Consider the following 22932-nt stretch of genomic DNA (forward strand, 5'->3'; position numbering starts at 1 on the left):
CAATAGGATTCAGAAAGGTGACAGTCCACAAAATCAGTACTTTAAACAAGACCCTCTGTATATAATAACTTGTTAGAAAATAAAAGGGAAGAAAACATAGCATTTATAAAAGCTATCATCAAAAACAGAAAAAACAAGAAACAGGAAGCATCTACATGAAGAAAACATTAAAATACTGTTGAAGGATGTTCAAAAAATGAAGTGATATGCTTTCCCTTTGAGATATGGGAAAACCTGATTTAGTAAAAATACCAATTCTCACTAACTTAATCCATAAAATCAATGCACTAACTCAACTAAAAGATGACTATCATTTTTTGGAAGTGATACTAAAGTTCATCCTGAAAAGTAAATCTGTATATTTACCCAGGAAAAATTGAAGAATAATCAGGATGCTTATCCCAGTCAGGTATTAAAAATATAAAAAACAGAATAAGTAAAACAGTTTGATAACAGAGATCAGTGAAACAGAAGAGAAAGTTCAGGCAAATGTGAGAATTTTGTATGTCCTATTAAATTTTAAAATAAAAAGAATAAACAGGAAGTATTCGGAAATGGATTTGCTGGGGGAGGTCATCAAGAATCAGTGGCCACTGGTTTGACCCACAAGCAGAGGCCCCCACCCTTTCCCCTTCTCTTGTCTTTGAAATTGCACTCTGCTTGCCTTCTCTTTGCTAGAGGCTGCCTTGAGACAGAAACATGGCATTGACTGTGTAAGTGACTAAACTCGGGTTAAGGCCTCTATGTAAACTTCTAAGACTGTGGTGGGTAGGTGTGATGATCTACTTGTTTACAAGTTCCCTTATTAAACCTGCTACCCACCAGTCTGGCATAGTCTGCCTCTTTGTGTGGAGGTCAGTTTCAGATTTCACTCAGGTCCTAATTGGATTGCAAACCAATACCATTACTATATAGGAAAAGTTACAGACAGATCAAAGATTTAATAATAAAAATGTAAACTAATTTAAAATGAGGTGAAGGAAATCATGGATGAAGTGGGTATGGCCTTATTAAGCAAGACAAAGCCCAAAGACTAAAAATAAACTGATAAAAAAAAAAATCTCATCATGGTAAAAATATTCAAAAATAAATAAAAAATCTCAGTCAAAACAGGAGTTCCCTAGTGGCCTAGCAGGTTAATAAGGATCTGGCATTGTCACTGCTGTGGCTCAAGTTCCATCCCCGACCCTGGAACTTCTGCATGCCTTGGGTGTGACCAAAGGAAAAGAAATAAAGTGGGTCAAATAAATTTTTGGAGTTCTCACGCAGCACAGTGTGATAAGGATTCTGCATTGTCTCTGTAGGGGCTCAGCTCACTGCTGAGGTGTGGGTTTGATCTCTGGCCTGGCACAGTGGCTTAAGGATATGGAATTGCTGCAACTGTGGCATAGGCTGAAACTGTGGCTTGGATTTGATTCCTGGCCCAGGAACTTCCATATGCCATGGGTGCAGCCAAAAAAAACGAAAACAAAAATGAAGTAACATTTTTTTGTCTATTAATCTGTTCAAAGACTCAAAAACTCTGACACTGCTCAGTACTGGAGAAGTCAGATGGGAGGGAGTTACTTTCCCGGGAAATTTAAGTTGGAACAACCTCCCTAGTGGGCAATTCAGGACCATTCGCCAAAATTTTAAATGCATATACTGTGTTGATAGATAAATTCAATGCCTAGGAATTTTCCCAATGGACATTGTTACAACTACCAACGGTATGAACAAGAATGTTTACTGCATCACTGTTCACAATAAAACATCATTAGAAACAACAAAACAATCAAGTCAGACTGGGTAAATGAACTAATAAGACTATGTCAACGTTGACATATACTATGCTGTTGTTAAAAGAATGGATCAGATCATTCTGTGTTGATTTGGAAAGATCTCCATGATGTATTACTGAATGAAAATAAAAAACAAAACCAAAAACGAGAGACACAGAAGTGTGTTTAACAGGATCCAATTTTCATACTGAAACTCACATGCAAACACACACACCGGTAATTGCACAAAATCTTCCCTTAAAAGAAATATAAATGTAAGAAGCTTTTAATAGGAATTTCATTTGGAGAAATGAATGGAGAAAGGTGGTTAAGACCATAAGTTACAGAGCTAAACTTGTTTATTACAGGATGTCTGCTGCCTTCTCAAGTTCTAGAACAGCTGTTATCTTCCACCTAGTTTCTCAAGGTGAGCGCTACCTGGAGTCCAGGTTTTGCTATCCTCTTCAGGGCTGGAGAGGTATCATTCATCTTGTTCACCCTCTCTGAACAGAGCACTGGATTCTCTAAGGAAGTCATCTGAGATCCAATACTATACTCACTGGATAAAGTGTCTCTATACATGGAAACTCAGCACAAAAGAACACCAGTCATGAAAAGGTAAAGGGAGTCAGGTGTGTAGTTGTAGAATTGTCTAAGCTCTGACTTTCTATTTCCACTTGTCACGATGAACACTTCATATAGGGCTTTATATCAATAAAATTAGAATATACAACCGCGAAGATAATCCACTACCACAGAGGGTACTGCATTTTCTCCCCCAGTGAACGCACACCGAGCTCCTTTCATGACTTTAGATATCTTCTTCCAACCCATGATATGGAAAATCAGTGTGAGCACTTTTCTAAAGGAATAAGAGTGAAATGTAACCACTTCCTGAAATGACTTCAAACTACCCCAAACACTTGATTAAAGAACAAAGACTGACAGCAAGCAATGGGGATATCCACCCCCCCATAAAAAAACCAAAGACTATACTGAAGTAATGCAAGATCTTCATCTCAGATAAAAACCCTGAACGAAAGAGCAAAATGAAATGGCATAAATAATTTAGTGACCTTTGTAAGCCTTCTGACGTAATTCATCTTCATAAGGTATGCTTCAATATGGATAATTTCAAATCCATTAGGAAGGAATAACTTAATTGTCTTTATAAAAACTAAAATTTTTATAGAAGGAGGCAAATAGTTTCTCCCAAATGATACAATTCTTCTGAACAATTACCAGTAAGTATGCCTTATCAACATTGGAAAAAACATTATAAAGTCCTCATCTTTGGTAGGTGCTATTTTTTCACTCAAGTTTATAAAGTTAACCAGTGGACCTGCTTACTGATTAGGAGTATAAACCAGTAACTGGCTTATCTTCTGACAAGGGAGTTAGAGATCTCAGGATTATACTGTGTCATCCTTCCCCACCCTTTCTCTTTCTCTTTTAAAGCTCTTCATCCACTCTAAACCCTATCACTGAGAAATTGGTCCTCTGGCATCTACACCAAGAGAGCCAAGACCTGAAATACTCTTCTTCCATGAGGCTTTCAGAAGAAAATGCATCATACCTCCCATCCTGTTCTCAGGGTCTACTAGTCACCTGTTCACATGATCAATAAACCTGGCTATGATCAGAATATCTGAGGCTCACTTAAAAATTTTTGCCTCTGGAGTTCCCGTCATGGCTCAGTGGTTAATGAATCTGACTAGGAACCATGAGGTTGTGGGTTCAATCCCTGGCCTTGCTCAGTGGGTTAAGGATCTGGTGTTGCCGCGAGCTGTGGTGTAGGTCGCAGACGTGGCTCGGATCTGGCGTTCCTATGGCTCTGGCGTAGGCCGGCGGTACAGCTCTGGTTAGACCCCTAGTCTGGGAACCTCCACATGCTGTGGGTGCAGCCCTAGAAAAGGCAGAAAGACCAAAAATAAACAAATAAATAAATTAAAAAAAATTTTAGTCTCAGACTAAAGTTAGTCTCAGACATTCTGATTCTGATAGCTGGCATGGTAACAGGTAACAGGGAACCAACGTCCTACTATGGTTCTTGGTATACTATACTTGGTATTTCTTTGCCTTGACTCAATTTTTTACTTTCTCTATTTCTCCAACCTGGGTAGGAAATTCTTTACTCTATGAAACTGCCACTCAAAGATCAGCAAATTACATCAACCTCATCTTCTACCTTGTCTTCACTGAAATATGACCCTTTTCCAGGGATTCTGTTTTCTATGCATATCTTTCCAGTGGCGGGAGATGATGTCTCTCTTTTCCATCACCATTTCCAGACCAGCATGGACTTACCTTTTACCAAAACCTGTTCCTATAAGGTTCAGTACATCTGGCTATGTCAACTGTCACCCTACCTTATCCAATGAAGACTTGCCACCCATGGTTCCTAAGTCTTTCTGTCCATCCCACTTCCTGTCATGATCCTTGATGACAGTATTTTCCATGTGGACATCTAAAATCCACACGCTTCAATTCCTTGACACCCTCCTTTCCAGTGGCAGCTCCTTTGTCCCATTTCAGCCATACCAAGGATTGTATTCTAAGCCTGTTGTCAATCCACAACTGTACTGCTTCCAAAATAGCTAGTACAGACATGAAACACAAGGATCTCACAATCTGGGCCTTGCCTGTAAATTAGACTCATGCTACAAACCTGCCATCTGCCACTTCTCATCATTCTCTACATTTTTTAGTCATTCTGACTTTATCTACTTCCTTCAATGTGCTATTGTTTTTGCGGTGTTAGAGACTTGTCCTAGTATTTTCTTCCACTGTTCTTTGCTTTGTGAACTCCAAAGACTCAGATCCAGGCTTAAATGTCACTGTGTTAGCCTCCTCTAATACCATCAGTCTAGATTAGATTCTCCAATTTACTTTCTTTTAGCACTTTATTCTTCTTTAATATTTATTAAGATGTAATTAAAATCAATTATTTAATTAGTTGATTAATCTTTCTGTTCAGCCAGAATACAAGCTCCATAAGAATAAAGGAATAGCTATTTTTTTCTTAAATACATTTCCATTCCCAATTAATGCAAAAATATTGATCAGCATGCCAAGTTCCACCTCCTTCAGTGAGGCCTTCCTGTACTGCATGAACCAGAAGGTAAAATCTATAATTTCCCAGATCTCTTGTCAGGGTACTGGATAAAAAAATCCACTCTGCTTATCAGATGCACTCATGTAAGATCTAGGCAATGGAAATGAAGAAGAAACCATCTTCACTATTGTCTTTGGCTGGCAAACAAGATCTTGGAGAAATGAGGATTCGAAGTTACTACGAATGTACTGTACACCCAAAATTTGATTTTCTACTGAGTTCATGACTGAGGAAAGGCATCTATAGTAGCACTTGTTCAAAGTGAGGCATATGTTAGACTACCTTGAAATGAATAACTGAGCCATAGGCTAAAAGTAACCTAGTTTGGAGATCTAAGTAATAGATCTTATCATTGGATTTTTCTTAGTGTTCTCATTTGTTTAATAGATATTCCCAATAACTATTTTCAAAAGGCTTGCTGCATGACAGACAGACCACATCTACCCATTAAAAAAACCAACAAAAACTTAATATTACTAATATACTTAAAAATTTGAACCACATGAGTGGCTTCTTTCGGGGTATTTTCCTTTCCTTATTTTCCTGTTTCAATGGGCAATTTGAAAACATAGCTGGTTTTTCAGCTGGGAGTGAATTTGATATCAGAGATGGGAATGGAATGAGGAGTCTTGAAGTATAATTGTGACTCACTAGAAAGAAAAGACTCATTTTCAGCTGTGGCTACAGCATAGAAATAGCCTTATTACATACGCACATACCACCCTTTCCCTCGCCACACATACAGAAAAGCAACCCTTAATGGTGTTTTATTTATTGTTTATACAAATAAAGTTATGGTGTGTTGAATAAAACTGTAAAGAAATGCTTTTAAAACCCATACTTGGTGAGTCAGGAAGTGAGACGGTTACATTAACCACTTAGGGTAAAGCATCCCTGTGGCACGGTAGGGATTTATCTCTATTTTCATTAACAGGAGTCATGAGGCTAAATTTCTATGTATTACCACAGCAAATTCACCTTCTAATTTTATTTTAATGTTTTGAGTACTTAATTTCCTATTTTTCAAAAACATGAGGAGAAATATCTCCCTCCATCATGGTAATAGCTTCCTTAGAAGTGACGGAATATTAATACAATTCAAATTCACATGGCACTTCAACAAATAAGTACAAACATACAACTTGCAATGGAAGAATAATCTAAAATTCTAGAGCTTCAAGAAGATATTCAGAAAGATTACCTTTTGTTATAAAATGATTTCCACTATGGAGGGGCCATTTTTGAATTCCTCTTTAGGTGAAATGAAGGATATAGCTGGGCTGAAGAAATACCCTTTCATTTTATTAAAAAAAAAAAAAGACTCAAAGCTCTAAAGGTTTTAGAAAGCCACAAATTGGATTTGCTCTGTTTGCTTTTAAACAAACAGGATGCACTGCAGTGAAAAGGGTACACCTTGGAGTCAGAATGGTTCAAACCAAAGCTCTGCTTATTACATGGGTGTCTCTGGGAAAATTATTCTCTTTTCTTGGTGTCCTTATCTATAAAATGAGGATAAGAATCTTTAAAGGACAGAACAGTGATAGAGATCAAATGAGAAAATTAAAGTGAGAACATCTCTTAATGTTGTCTCTGAGGAACAAAGGCAAAAAAAAAAAAAAAAAAAAGGTAATTTTGGGGTACCTACTATCAGCCAAGTACTATATTAAAGAATATGATGGCGAACAGGACAATGTTCCTCGAAAACATATACTTATTAATAAATGGCTATGGAATACAATCTTCTTTAAAAAATAAACCAAATAATAACAGATGGCTCAGAATAAAAATCAAGTATAGTTAAAATATCAAAAATAAGTATAGTAAAATTCAATAACTTTCAAGTCTACTCAACTGTATTAAGACTTTCCATTTCTCTACATTTTTTCAGCATAGTGATCTGCGATTATGTGTTTGGTGAGGTTACCTTGAATAAATATCATTTGAAAATGTCTGTACATAAATTATTTCTATATGCTTTAGTACATCTCATGCTGTATTTGAATTATTCACACATATGCCACATCAAGAGATGATAACAGCACAAATCTACATAATGGGTTGTCATGACTACTGAACGAATTACAGAAAACAATAAAAACAATGCCTTTGATTAATACTAAATAATACTGTTATAACAATTAAACAATAATCTTATATGATTTAGACTAGTAACAACTCTCAGAACTGAGAGGTATGAAATAACCAGAAATCCACAAGGTGGCTCTCAAGGCCTGGCTTTTAAACACAATAGAGCTGCTTTGTATTTCCAAAGAAATGAAAGAAGTCTTATGAATGCTGATCTGACTTTTTAAAGACTCTCATAAATTCATAATTAATAAACAACTGGAAGATACAAAGCTACATAATAAGTGGCATGTAATAGAAAATTTTATAAAGGGAAAAATGAAGAAAATGAACACATTTTATAGTTAAAGTGAAAGAGAATCTGACATTCAAAATAACTAGCATCAGATTATCATGGTCAGAATTTAAAATATCAATATAAAATGGTGAAACTTACAGCACAAGCCTAACAACTAAATACATTTTACTAAGATGGTAAATGCAAAGGTTCAGAGCACAATGCCTGGTAGCTATTCAACGAATATCAGTTAAATCTTACATTATCCATATAAAATATTTTGAAGTTACTATTATTTTATGCCCATATGTAGTTTTTTTATTTGAAAATTTATTTTTATAGCTTAAATCAGGGCAAACTTTTCTGCAAAGGGACAGAGTACACTGGACTTCGTGAGTCATATAATCTCTATAACAACTACTCAACTTTTCCCTTGTGTATAAAAAAGCAGCAGTAGAAACTAAAAGAAGGATGAAATAATGCCATTCACAGCAACATGGGATGCAACTAGAGATTCTCATATTAAATGAAGTCAGTCAGAAAGAGAAAGATAAATACCATATGGTATCACCTACATGTGGAATTTAAAATATGGCACAAATAAACATGTCTATGAAACAGAAACAGACTCACAGGTATGGCAAATAGACTTGTGGTTGCCAAGAGGGAGGGGAGAGGGAGTGTGATGAACTGGAAGTTTGGGATTAGTAGAATGGATGGGCAATGAGGTACTACATATAGCACAGGGAATTATATCCATTCTCTTTGGATAAAATATGATGGGATATAATGTGAGAAAAAGAATGTATATATATATACACATGACGGGGTCATTATGCTGTACAGCAGAAATTGGTACAACAATATAAATCAACCATACCTGAACACTGTAAACCAACTACAGTAGAAAAAATAAAAATCATTATTAAAAAAGAAATATAATTATAAAGAAAAAAATAAAGAGAAATAAAGGAAGGGCTTTGACTACTTCTTAATAAAACCAATTACAAAAACAGTTGGCACCTTTGGCCTTTGGGATGTAGTTCACCTACTCTTGATCTACATCATTACTTGATACATAAATAAAACCTTTCGTAAATCTTAGAGTACTATCAATACAATAAATCACCTAGACAGATGCTTCTCAAACTGTAATGTGCATACGTCATCTGGGGATCAGGTAGAATGCAGATTATGATATGATGAGTTTCAGGTGGGGTCTGAGGTTCTGTGTTCCTAGGAGGACTCAGACTTTTCTGGTCCTTTGAGCACAGACTGAGTAGCAAGACAGTTGTTCTGAACCTTTTTGGTCTCACATTTTTCACTCTCAAAAAGAGCTTTTGTTTATTTAAAATACATCTGTCCATGTAAACCTTAGAAATAAAAAAACATAACATCTATATCTTTAAGAGAACAATAATTCATTAGATGCTAACATATTTTATAAAATTTAACTCTACTTTATGCTTTACATTTTAAAGAGCAGGACTAAACACAACAATTATAATCATACATAAAAAAACTGATAATTGAACACATCACGAATTGGGATGCTTTGAAAGTGAAGAAAAAAGACAAAATGTATGTAACATGATAAATCTGTAAAATTAGCTTCCTGGAAACTGGAGACCATGGATCTTTCACATATAAAATATCTGGTACATCTGGCACATTATGTGCTTTAGTTTTCTTATTGTGCTGTCATTTGTTCCTTACCTGTTTTTCTGCATGTCCATACTCAGGTCCTTGAGTAGGTAAAAAGTAGGAAATCTGGCCATTATTCTTGGCTCTTTCTATTAAAGACATAGCTGTTCTTACAGTGGCATTTCTAGCATGTACAAACACCATCACCTAAAATAAAGGAAAGCAGTTTATTTAATCATCAAATTCCTTAAAAGATGCCTTAATAAATTAGTCTTGAAATCACCCTAGATAAACTATTAATTTTTCAAAATAAAATCCCCAACTTATGAATTCTCCAACATTTGTTTATTTTAGAACAAAATGTATGCAAGATAGAGGCAAGTTAAGTAAAATTCAGTAACATGACTTTATTATTAGGCTATAATAATAGAAGTCAGAATGAAATTAATGGATTATCTAAAATGTGGGATTTAATTTGTACATTTCTCTTCTGAAGACATGATTCATTAGCCCAGTCAGATCTTATGAGGACAGAATATAAAAATATACAAGAGCCTTATTTCTCCATAGTCAATGAAGTTGCCTGTATCATAAAGATGATTAAATAAATTGAAAACAATAAAGAACACTCTTCCTGGGACAAAAATCATGTCCAAGAACAACCATTTAAAATTTAGAGCACTTTTGGGGATGAAAAAGCTTCTAGAGAGGTATCTGGAATTTTCTGTTTTGGTAGACCTTCTTGTGGAATTTCTTCACAAAGCAACTGTGGAAATCTGGATTAGAAAGAAGATGAGTGTTTGGATGCTTTGTCAAGAAATGGAAAGGAGTTCCCGTTGCAGCTCAGCAGGTTAAGGACCCAACGTAGTCTCTGTGAGGATGTAGGTTCTCTATCAGTGAGTTAGGGAACTGGTGTTGCTGCAAACTGTGGTGTAGGTTGAAGATGCAGCTCAGATCCAGTGCTGCCGTGGCTGTGGCATAGGCCTCAGTTGCAGCTCCCATTTGACTCAGAGCCTAGAAACTTCCATATGCTCCACGTGTGGCTATAAAAAAAAGCAAATTTAAAAAAAAAAAAAAAAAGGAAGTAGAAGAAAGTCCTTTTAGAGACAGCGGTCAGGCAGAAATGTGAAGGCAAATGAAGAGAATAAATTAAGGGGGTGATGAGCAATCTGCATGTGCTGCTCATTAGGGCCTGCTGCTTCTCCTCATCCCCTCTCTCCACAGCTCAACCCCAGCCCTCCCGAAGAGCCATTACTAATTCCTAATTCTTGCCTCTCTTCCCAGATTCTCTCCATATTCTTTGGTCAATTGTGACTTTGCAGCAGTTGGAACTTTGCTGTTACTTGCAGGCTACACATTTAGAAAAATATACCACAGATAGTTTTTAGTCAAGGAACTAATAGGCTTATGAGAGGTGACCTGAGTAAGAGAAGATCATTTTGAGGATGAACAAAGTGAAAAGGGTAAGAAGTCCTGGGATTTGACCAGAAAGGAGACAAAGTGACATAGCTCTAGAGCACATGCTTTCCCATGGTAAACTTGTCTACACATATGGGATCTGATAAAATTCACAGTATAGTAAAATCTCAGGTAACAATCATTCAAGAAACTGGAATACTTAATATTCTTTTAGGATATATTCAAAGGCAGACAGTCTCAAAAAGACTAGAAGTTTCTCAAGAAAAATCTTCCAGTGTGTTTAGAGAAAATAAAACACATATTGTAAGTCATCTAGAGAAATTTAACATAAGTTAATTTTAGCCTTCAAGGACATAAAGCTTCAGATTTCATACTTTATCAGTGCTCTAAATCATTTTCTGATAAGTAACATGATTTGAAAAGAAATATGATCATAAGAGAATTTCTAAAGAGTACACTAATAAAATTTATTTCAGAAAGTTCATGGATACTCTGAAATTTTTTTGTTTTTCTTATTTTCAACAACAACAAAAAAAACCCCACAAAAACCCCCAAATCTGCTTTTCATAAGCTCTCTAGCTCTGAGGAATCAACCTTACTGCACAGCATGTCAAGAGACTGCCATTTAACTTCCTTATGATATTTTCATAATTACTGATATAAGCTGTTTAATACTAAGTCAGACAGAAAATTCTGTTAACCATATTATTAGCCTTGCTGAATTCACCAATTCAGAATCTGTCAAATTCTACTATCCTGTCTTTCTGGGAGGCAGGGACATTTCAACTACGAGTTTCTTTTTAAAGGATAATGCAGATTTCTTTATTTTATATATAAATAAATTTGATCACGCACAAAACTTCACTTACCCCAACACTAAATTTTAAGAAAATCTCAATGAAAATGAAGTTACTTATTATTTTATTAACTTATTCAATCATTCAAACATTTCTGAGCATGCAACCACTACCAAGCACTGAGAAAACCGCTGCAAAAAAGAAAGACAAGGTCCCTGCCCTCATAAAGGCATACAATATTTTTTACTTAATACATATTCATTGGCCATGTGTGTGTAAAATACTGTTAAAAGGATCTCTTTTAAAGATAGATAAGATGTGGTGCCTTCTTCTATACAATTTAAAGAGGGAGATAAAATTGCAGGCATAATTTAGGGAGCTGCTCCAAAAGACAGAGTGTGGCTGACACAGAAAACTAAATATGGAGCGAGCTGTTCTCCTTCATTCATCCATACCAAGATATTTACACAATCTTTTGTGTGCCAAACAGTGGTCTAAGCACCAGGGATACAATGATAAATATGTCCCAAGACACCAAATAGGAACACTTCTATTTTGGCAAGAATGACTCACTAGGAATCAGCCCAACCTGGCTGTAAAAGCAGAAGAGTCTGCAAGGAGGAGGCTACAGGAGTTGATTATTTATCCTTGGTAATTTTAGCGTGTTAACTTGAAAAAACAGGTTCTTCTCCTTCACAGTTTCTTACACTGAAGTCTGGGGAGCACTTTGTCAGAATCACTTCGGGGGCTTGTTAAAGTAGACTTCTGGGTCCTCCACTAACACCAACTGAGTAAAATTATCTAGCAGTGGGGTCTAAAAATTAAATTATTAACAACTATTGAGATCATCACTGTACTACTGTATGAAATTAGTTAATAACTACCACCAACTTAGTTTTCTTCTTCTAAGTTAAATTAAGTTTAAAAGGAAACATAAACCACCATTACAAAGATTCCCTAATACCTATCTTTTTTCTTACACTATACGTATGAAATATCCGGGATTATTAAGATATTTTATATAACCAGTATAGCCCCAAGATCATTTTCCAGATGGGCTAGGGTTTTATAGTAAAACCAGATTTCTATTCTCCATAATTCAAATGCCACATTATGTAAATCCTGCTAAAATAACAGATATGGAGAACATAAGGGGAAATAAAATATGACCCTAAATCTTCATTAATTATTTCGTTCTGACTTGTCAACTTATCATTTTGCAAATTATTTTCTTCTGTAGCCAAGAGAAATATTAGTTACAACTTAAAGTAGCAATTTCTTTTTATTAAAGAATCCATCATGTCTTGTTCAGTAAAATAAACTCTTTTTCTTAATAAGAATATTCTGTCTAGAGGCTCCAACAGAACCCATTACAAGGTTTTGGGTCCCTATAAACATACTTGATTTTATGGTTTGTTAATTTGGTTAATTAATTTAAATAGACTCTATGAAAATTATAACTAACAGAGAGGACAGCACTGTTTCATTTGGCACAAATAATTCCAAATTAATCTTAGAAATGCTGCTGGTAACCAATAGCAGATAAATGGGCATGTGTTGTTAAAATAAGATTAGAATAGCAGATTCAAGACAATAAAATTGATAAATTATAATTGTTTGATAAAACTGTTTAAATTTTTACTTGAGGTTTGTTGGGTTAATGCGATTAAAATATTTTATATACCTACTTTTAGTTTAAAAAGCCATTTAGTTTAAAAATGTATGATGGAATCAGTCCTGGACTGGAAAAGAGAGTATGCACATCTGAGTTCTGGTCCAGTTATTGGACTTGTCAAAGAAAATGTTCTGCAAATAAGATGCTGCTAAGATTAATAAAAAGTAAAAGCTCAGACAATGATCATTCAAAAAACCAAAATGCTAAAGTAACTCATATTGTTTCAGCGTATTCAAAAGAAAGAAGGACATATCATTTCAAGTCTGCCAATACTGACCAGCTAAAGTACTCTCAGGTCATCTGAAGTTTCCTTATTTATTTTTACATTTGCATAGCATTCTATTACTTAGAACTACAATTTATTTAACCGGTCCTTGTGTAACAGACATTTATGTTGTTTCCAATATTTTCATATTTAAAGCAATGGTATAATAAATAACCCTGTACACAAGTCTTTTCACATGTTTGTGAATATTTTCAGAGAAGTGATATTGTTGGGTCAAAGTACATATATGATCATTGAACTATGTCCCTATTCTGAATGTTGTCTCTTTCATTATTGGGCATTTTTTTTCTTATTAATTTGTAGGGGCCCTTATAATAATAAAAGTTTTGTGTGTTTTATCTTTTTCTGTATTGCAAATATTTTGTTCTTGTCTATGCTTTACCTTTTGACTTTGCTTATGGTATCTTATTCAGTATGGAAATAGCTAATTCTTCCTTAAATCTATCATGACTTTTCTCTATGACTTCTGGCAAACTCATAGGCAAGGAAGTGAAAATAATCACAAACATATGAAAAGGTGCTGAACTTTGTAGCATTGTAGAAATTCAACAGTGGGCAAAAATAGCTGCATTTTGCTCTTGCACACACATACACATAGATTTGCAAAAACATCTGCAAAGACATCCACAATATAATTCTATGTGAGAAAATACCAAATTGAAGAACAATTTTCATTGCATTATCCTGAGTATTTTTAAAGGGTATGTGTATGTGTTTAAAGATGGAGAGATACGGATGGATATCTGCCAAATTAATTACCTAACAAATGAAAATGGGATTGAACGGGATGAAAAGATGTTTCCTTTGTATGTCATGTAAGGCTTGTCTTCCCCCACAGACACAAGCTTCAACAGATTTAGAACTAAATATATAAAAAGTACATTGAACAGGAGGAAACATCAGTGATGACAAGGTTGTAATAGTATTCTTACAATATACTATAATACTAGCATACTAGATGTGATTACTATTTTTTTATTTTTATTTTTTTGTCTTTCTGCCTTTTCTAGGGCCACTCCCATGGCATATGGAGGTTGCCAGGCTAGGGGTCTAATCGGAGCTGTAGCCGCTGGCCTATGCCAGAGCCACAGCAACACAGGATCAGAGCCGCGTCTGCAACATACACCACAGCTTATGGCAATGCCAGATCCTTAACCCACTGAGCAAGGCCAGGGGTCGAACCCGCAACGTAATGGTTCCTAGTCGGATTCCTTAACCACTGAGCCAGATGGGAACTCCAGATGTGATTATTTTAGTACTAAGGGATTTACAGTGTTAAAGACTTAAAGAACACATTTAAATGAACTTAAAAGGTGATGGTAGTGTTTTTGATCTAAATGACGAGTTTATCTTGTCAAAATTTAAGACTTGTCTGAATCATTTCATACGGTAATTCACTTAAACATTAATACTATTATCTCTTGCCTTTTAAAACACTGTGATCTAGTGGAAATCACTTTATCTGTTTCCTTTTTTTGCCCAGCTCTATTGAGTTATTATTGACATGTGATAGATATAAATTTAAGATGTACAATGTGATGACCTGACACACATGCATATTGCAAAATGATTACCACAATACTGTTAGTTAACACCTCCATGCATGTTGCTTGAGGACATGTTTACATCTTACTAATTTTGAGGTCTCCTTGTTATCCCCATATCACTCTCCCTGCTATCAAGCCAATCATTAGGCACTCAATACATGACTGCTGAAATTCCAGTGTTAAAAATGGTCAGCTTTCACACAAAAATTTTATTTTTCACATATTTTTGGGGAGGGACATGAATTAAAATTTATAGGGATTTCCCATTGTCACTCAGCAGAAACAAACCCAACCAGTATCCTTGAGGATGCGGGTTCAATCCCTGGCCTCGCTCAGTAAGTTAAGGATCTGCCATTGCTATGGCTGTGGTGTAGGTCGGCAGCTATAGCTCCGATTCAACCTCTAGCCTGGGAACTTCCATATGCCGCATGTGTGCCCTCCCCCCCCCCCAAAAAAAAGTTTATAAATCATCACAGGATGTAGGCTAAGTTAAAACTTGTACTGAAACCTTTTATTAGAATATTGGATAGAAAGCTAACTTCCAATTATTCACCTAGATAATTAATTTTCCTGAATAGTTTTATTTAAATTTAGTAGCAAACATTCCACTGATATTTAATAACTAAAAGTGCTACTGATTAGTCTTTGATACTGTTGTATACACTTGACCTTTGAACAACATGACTTTGAACTGTGCAGGTCCACTTAAAACACAGATTTTTTTTCAATAGTAAATACTACAGTACCACTATTGGTTGAATCCCATGGGGAACCCCTGATCCAGAGGGACCATACTTGTGAAGGAACCTTGTATCCAGAGGGCTGACTACAAGGCATAGGTATATTTTTGACCATGTGGAGGGTGGGCGCCCCATCCCCCAAATTATTCAAGGGTCAACCACATATTTTAATGCCATTGCAAAGTTCAAAATTTGGACTTTAAAAAGAAAACATATAATAAACTATTTTTGAAAGCATCTTAAACAAACAAAAACCCACAAAACTCCCAAATTCTCAACTTTGAGGTCAGAAAGTTACTAAATCAAAGCTACTTATATTTACAATCAATGAAATTACTTAGATTCATGAACCAAGATGACATGAATTACCAATGGATATGAATACAGAAAGCATTTTTATGTCTTATAATGGTGGAAAATTTTGACACTACTTATTTGGGTTACACCAATAAAACTACAATTACTAAAAAAATTGAGCTAAAACAATACATTTTAAAATCCTCTATTTTATTAATCATTGAGTCTAACAACTAGCACTTAACAACTAGCATTTATTATCAGGTATTCCTGCCAAACAACTACGTTACTAAAGCATATTTTTTTAATTTAAAAAGACCTGGTTAAAGGTTTATCAGGTATACAAACTGCCTCAAATAAGATTAATTTATATCAGAAAACTGTATAATTCACTGACTAGTCTTCATGCATTAAATTATGCAAATAAACCAAAGAAAGTAATCTGGGGTAAAGAGAAGTGGTTCCGCAGCTCCAAGCTGTGTAATTAGATCTACCCTCGGCAGTCCACAGCCACCTCTGGACTCTCACGCTGAGGATTTGCAGTTCTTTTCAAGAAACCTAAGCTTTTTAAGTGATAAATAGATTCAGGTTATCATTACTGAATTACATTTAGGGTATTACCCTGAATGTGAAATATATTCGTCATCAATTTCTCTAAAGGAATCATCTTAATATTTATCAGTTTCTATGTTTCAGTTGTAGGGTGCTTTAACTGCTGTACAAATCCACAATATTTTACATCTTCTATACCCTGAGAGACACTTGGTATCAAAATGCATAACAATTAAAAAAACTTGAAGGACTTAATATGCTTATGTATCATAACAGCAAAAATATATATCATCATATTTCTAGCTCACACTGTAAAAAATATTACCTTACAATGTTTGTGATATAATAGGACATTTTACAATATACTTAGAAGCGTAAGACAGTTATATCTCAGTATGGTCTCTATAATATGAAGACTATAATAAATAGAAAAAAAAGGTAGTTTTGAAAACATAATTTTAAAGTGGTATTTTAAATGTATTTTTCCTGGCTATAAACTTTTGAACATAATTTAGAATGTTTTCTTAAGTATTAAGGGGCTGTGAAAAGGTGCACCCCTTCCGGCTTGGCCCTAGTTGCAGGGGTGGTGAAACATTTTCAGCCACAGGCCTGTCTTATCATCTATGCACATACATTACTTTGTAACTGATTTGAGCATGGAGGAGTCACAGTTGCCTGGTGAAGAAAAGACCCTACATTTGAAAACCTCCAGGCTATTCCATTCAGCCGGTATACCCAATTGAGATTCTACTTGGTTTTCAAGGACCATAAGCAAAAAACTACTGCTTCACTTAGTCCAGTATACACATGACAGAGTGGAAGACTAGGTCCCACCTTTATATGAAAGACTGGTCCTCCTAGAATCTCCACAAGAACAGAAACTACTGATCCTTATGGAAAATCTGAGAAGTTAATGCTGAATGACAATGGTTTAAAAACTTATTTTGGCTGTAGAATTCTTTCTTGCACCACAGTCTTTTGCAAGAGCTCAATACATATGTATATAAAGACTGAAGCAACCTAAGTGGACCTGAGAGCTCCAAATCTCATTTCTCCTTCCCAAGCAGCACACCACTTCCAAGCTCCTGCCAACGATTTCCATGGTCCCTTGGAGCATGCTGGAGCAATAACAGCAGTGACAGGAACTCTACTAGTGGAAAGGAACTGCTCAAAATTGTATTTCCTTTTCATTAAAATGTGGAAAATTCTAAAAACCCAACATCTCTTTCATTCTTCTGGATAATATTTGGGGAAAGAAATAAGTGGAAATAGTCGCTGAAGAAGTAAAATACTTTCACTGGTCTCTAAATACTGGATTTGCTTGCATAAATGATTCATCAGAAATGATTTAATTCCAATTTGGGGACATGAGCATGTTAAAATGACAAAGAAGCCAGCTTGAAGAGACTTCTAATTGCCAAATTTGGGATAATATCAAAGTAAATAATATCAAAGTAAATACTGTGACAATGGATTATAACCCTTTGAATAAAGTAAGAATCTGCGTCAGCAGAGAAAAAAATGAATTTAAATGGGGGTGAAGCCCTTTCTTACATATAATGGAATAAAAGGAAAGACGGTGCTAGATGCTAAAATGAGTTGGTGAAAGTTTATTGTGAAATCTGTACATTTACATTTTATGCGTAATTATTTAATTAACCTTTGGTTCTCTTATCAGATTGTATGCAACACTAATGCAGAGTGCATCTTTCTGTTTCCTGTATTCAGCACAGTCTTTGGCACACACTGGCTATTCAATAAATACTTGATGGAATAAACCACAGCAATATTAACAGTACTGAGATGGTTTAGTCTTAAAAAAAAATTTCCATTCTGTTCAATATCCAATATTAAGATTGATGACTTGGATATAGCTCAAGTGCTACAACAAAAGTGTACCCATTTCTATATTTGGCATTCTACCCACTGTAGCTCTTACCTTAACAAGACCTATAGGCTACAGAAAGAGATCTCATATTATGAATCAGTCTCAGTAAGCTTTTAAGTCTAAAATTGTATTTCCATTTAAAATTTCAGTCTACATTTAAGTATTAAAAGATTATAAATATTACTAATAAATATCACTAGTTTTAAAAAGTTCATATGGACTCCCCACATAAGCAAAACTTTGAAGAAACATATTGAGGCCAACCCACTTGTAATGATTTATTTAATATCGAAGGAATTTAGTGATGAAGTTCTAAAAATCTAACCATTCTGAACTGATGCTTTGTCAAAGATGTTTTCAAATATGACTAAAATCTGCCCCAAACCACACTGCTCCTAGTGAGTCCCCATAGTACAAATGTGGATCAACTTAATTCAGTGCTAAAAACTAGGTCCATCCAATAAAGACTGGTAAGACAGAATAAATAATGTTTTAATACATCATAGCATCACATACAGAAAAATACTCTACTGACCTCCATGACAGTCCGAATTGCATTGACATTTGTTACTGACAGCCCCAAAATAGCAACATCTATTCTGTAGAGCAAATTAAGCAAGACCAGCTAGTCTATTACTATGCAAATAAAATTCATTAGTGAGCTAACAATTTCATTTCTACAGATGCTGTTGGCCTGGAAGGCCTATTATTATTCAATGTTATAAGATGAATCTAATTTCAGTAAAATAACAACATAAAAATGTATTTTTAAGATTTCTATCAGTATTTTTCATTTATTTTCTTGGGCAATAATCACTAGTTATAATTCCTAAACATCCAACTGTGCACTTAATATTCTTAAGTAACACACTTGACTAGATTCTCCCTAAAAGAATATGCCTTTTTTTTTTTTAATCTTACATGAGCAGAAGAAATCCCACTAAGCCAATACACTCTCAATAAAATTTACTAGCTAGACTAATTAAAACTGTACTGCTATAAAGGGAAAATCACAAAGCTGTAATTCCTCTTAGATTGGCTCTTAACTGTCTCCATTTTTTTTTTTTAGTCTGCTTTCGTATTTTTGTTTATTAAATGAAAATACCTCAATTCTCCATAAATCTGTACTATACTCTTTAACTGACTTTCTTCATTAAGGAAAAAAAAGTAAGAGAAAGGAAAAACAAGAAAAAAAGACCTCTACAAACTCAAGTTGTGATAGTTACACCACACTTTTAAAAAAAAGGTACACTGCCATTTGACCATCCATTAAGTCACTTTATTTGACCTTTTCTCCATATGATTTCAAAAATACAGCTACAAGACAGAGCAAATCAAATACCATAGTGAAAAAAATGAGATCAAAGTCCACAGAGAACAGGACAAAAGGACTACTGGAGAGAACATGCAATCTAGGTAAGGTTAGAAAGCTTTTTACGTCTTACTGGGATGGTTTAGTAGAGTACATGTCCTTTCAAGATACCTTTAGGTCACATTGGAAAAGAATTCTCCCTTAAGTTTTTGGTGATCCTACATGGTCTGCGCCTTCTGAGCAATGAAAACTGAAGTGCTTTAAAGGCAAGCACTTTAAAGTCTCCTCTCCCCTAGAGCCATCTCCTATCTTTCTGTAGGTAATAAAGCCTTGAGCCTCCTTCATTATTACTCAGGGAGAAAACTGCTTACATTCCAGGGTCCAGGTCTCCTCCTCCTTCCTCATAAGAGGATCTTCTTATATTCCAGAGTCAAAGAGAGAAGGTCCTTGGGCAGGTCAGCTGGTCTACTTCTTTGTCTCCTCTCTCCCTTCCTTTCTCCCTATTCCTCTCCCACTCCTCTCTTACGTGTATGTAAATTAGGTTTTATTTTCAACAGAATTAGTGAAAATATCACATACACAGAGTATTTGACAAAAGTAAATACCACAAAACAGATTCAATGCTTCTTCTATATTATTTAACCTGATAATTATATATTTACTATAATTTAATATGGTGATGACAAAAAAACTGCATCAATAAATTACCAACTAATCAAATTCACTTCCTAAGTCTGGAATATTTGCTTTAAATAAGCTGTGGATCTATACAGAATTTTCAAACAACAAACCTTTTAACAAATTATACACAGTTTACTTAACTTTACCTTTCCTGTGAAACATTTTCTTAGGCATTGGCTACAATGAATAAAGCATACATACAAACCTTGATAGTCATAGTTCTTATGCAAGGCATTCTGGAGGTGTGAAACTGAACAAACTGAGAGGAAAATTATACAATGATATGGTAATAGTACCCAAGAAGACAGCAAAGCAACGACTACTATCTTTGCAGTTTGCAACTTAAAATATGAAGAAGGACATGAAAGAAGACACAGAGAATGAGGGAATGAATAGAAATGGTGATTATTTCTATAAGGGAGTTATACTGACCTGACAGTTTAAAAACAGAGATAATATACAACTATATAATAGATGAAGTAGATGATATGAAATGGATAGAGCATAGGCTTTAGTTTCTAGGTCTGAATTGTTTGCTATACACGTTCCTTGGTGTTCAACAATACATCTAACATGAAGAAAACCAGTTTCAGGAAAATAAAACAACTTATGTTGCTTCCAACTTTATTCCAAGATTATGCACAGCACTATTTTTCTTTTGCTCTTTTGGCTAAAGATCTGTACAGGGACAGACCTAAACTTTGCTTATATCATCAAAAATGTCTAAACATCATTCTGAGACAAACTGTTTCATGTGCTCAAGCAATTTGTACTATAATTACAGAAACCATCGATTACTAGCTTTAAATAGCTCAAATGCCTAGGAAGTTCCTTTGTGGCACAGTGGGTTAAGGATCTGGTGTTGCCACAGCTGTGGCTCATGCCACAACTGTGGTATTGGTACAATCCCTGGCCCATGAACTACCACATGCTTAAAACACAGTAAACAACCAAACAAAAACCTCAAATGCCTAAAGATATGTACCTACTTGTATAAGTCTGTATGTGCCAGAAGAAAACTGGACACACTCAGGGGTAGGCGTCCTGGAGGTGAGGAGGGATGAGGAGAAGAGAAAGTAATTCCTTAGCCTTTTCTTTCTACATATTTGTATTGATTCTCTTGTTGTAAGAATGTTATTTCAGTAATGAAGATCCTCAAAGACTTAGGAAAAAAGTAATGCTAAGAGCAATGAATGAAAAATACAATACTAATATTCTCTTTGCAAATGAAGAGAACATTACAAGGTTAATAAAGAAACATACATAAAATTTCAAGAATATAATTGAGTACTCTTATGGTAAACTATAGTTCAGAAAAATGGAACTTTGTTCTCTTAAAAATGTAAAATTTTAAAATGGTTCAAGAGTTACTCTTCTAGGGCTTAATGAATGGAAATAAAAGAAAGAAATAACGTATTAACTTAACTGGTAGGATGAAGGCTATGTAGATCATAAAAAATAGCTAAGTCAGATAGTTATTTTATTTTAGGAGAAACATGAGATATTTTAATGCTTCTAACTTCTAACAGAAAAGACTATATCTAGGATGAAATTGTATTAACAGTAAATGCATGTAATGAAACTTTTTTTTTTTTTTTTTTGGCCACAGCATGCAGTGGCTTGATATAGGATCTCAGTTCCCAGACCAGGGATTGAACCAGGGCTGTAGCAGTGAAAGCACTGAATCCTAACCACTAGATCACCAGGGAACTCCCTAGAATGAAACACTTTTGAGAATACCAATATTCTTTCATTGATCTTTACAGACTACAGGGGGATAAAGTTTCCCTTGGCCTGGACATTCTTACTGGAATGAAACTAATTATTATTTTCTTGAGTTTCTTTGAAGTTGTTTGCCTCCTAATCTTTTAAATTCAGATGTACGAAGATAACCACATCTCTTGTTCATTTATTTATCACACGCAAAGTCAGCACCAACTGTGCCCCAGATGCTTGTGAGGCCATTGATAGTATGATGATGAGCAAAACCAGAGATAGCCCCTTTCCTATGGAACTTCGGATCTTCTACTGAAGAGTGGCATTAATCAAAAACAGCCAGGAAAATTATAAAACTATAGCAAGAAATAGATGACATGCTATGTTATTCCACAATTTATAACGGAGGTGAACATCATAGAGGTAAAAAAAGGCTTCTCTAAAAAAGGTAAAATCTAAAGGATTTAATAAACAGAGAATAAGGAAAAATGTGAGAGGCAGAGGGAATAAGCTGTGCAGAGTCTCAGAGTTAAATGGAAGAGCATCTTTCTGATGAGGGTCTGCAAGAGAGCCAAGAAGATGGGAGGTGGGAAATGAGCGAGAGACACAAATGTGATGATGAAGGAAGGTAATGGCCAAACAATATAGGAACCCCTGGGCCCTTTAACGGAGCTTTAAGTATCCGTGTTTTATTCTGGAGCTATATTTTGAAAGGATCGTTCTAGCTAGCTGCACCGTACAGAACACCTTAGAAGAAGGCCAGAATGGATTCAGATAGAACAGTAAAGAGGATGCAGCGCAATTAAGAGGGTGTCATGGATGATGTGATGCTTGCCTGGGTTAGGTAGTGATGGTGATAGTGCAAAAGGAGGAGGAGGAAAGAAATGGGCAGAGCTGAGAGACATTAAGTTAAATGGACACACCTTAAATGAGGGATCAGAAATGAGAACACAGGAGAAAGAATAGACAAGGGTGACTTTTAGGTTTCTGGCTTATGGAACTAAATCTATAGTTATGCCATTCACAGAACCAATGAATAATGGATGAAATACCATTGGTTTAGAGGAAAAATTATGTATTTTATTTGGACATTTTACATTCGTGATATTCAGGAAGAGAGGCCAGCTGAGATAATATAGGT

General features: G+C 35.1%; 1 protein-coding gene across 7 annotated transcripts in view; it reads right to left on the bottom strand.

The window, feature by feature from the left end:
* Positions 1–22932, bottom strand: part of ASCC3 (activating signal cointegrator 1 complex subunit 3) — a 325213-nt gene that overhangs the window by 146453 nt on the left and 155828 nt on the right. For all 7 annotated transcript variants that reach the window (XR_014806468.1, XR_014806467.1, XM_084961374.1 and 4 more), the window contains one exon: positions 8954–9088. Coding sequence is in view for 5 of the 7 variants with exons in the window: in XM_084961374.1 (XP_084817500.1) it covers positions 8954–9088 (135 nt within the window). In the remaining 2 variants the exon portion in view is untranslated. The remainder of the gene's footprint in view (positions 1–8953; positions 9089–22932) is intronic.

This window comes from Sus scrofa, chromosome 1, assembly GCF_054392235.1.
Source record: "Sus scrofa isolate SSC_HxYL_T2T_F1_AM1 chromosome 1, Sscrofa_HxYL_maternal_Yorkshire_Landrace_v2.0, whole genome shotgun sequence".
Lineage (NCBI taxonomy): Eukaryota > Metazoa > Chordata > Mammalia > Artiodactyla > Suidae > Sus > Sus scrofa.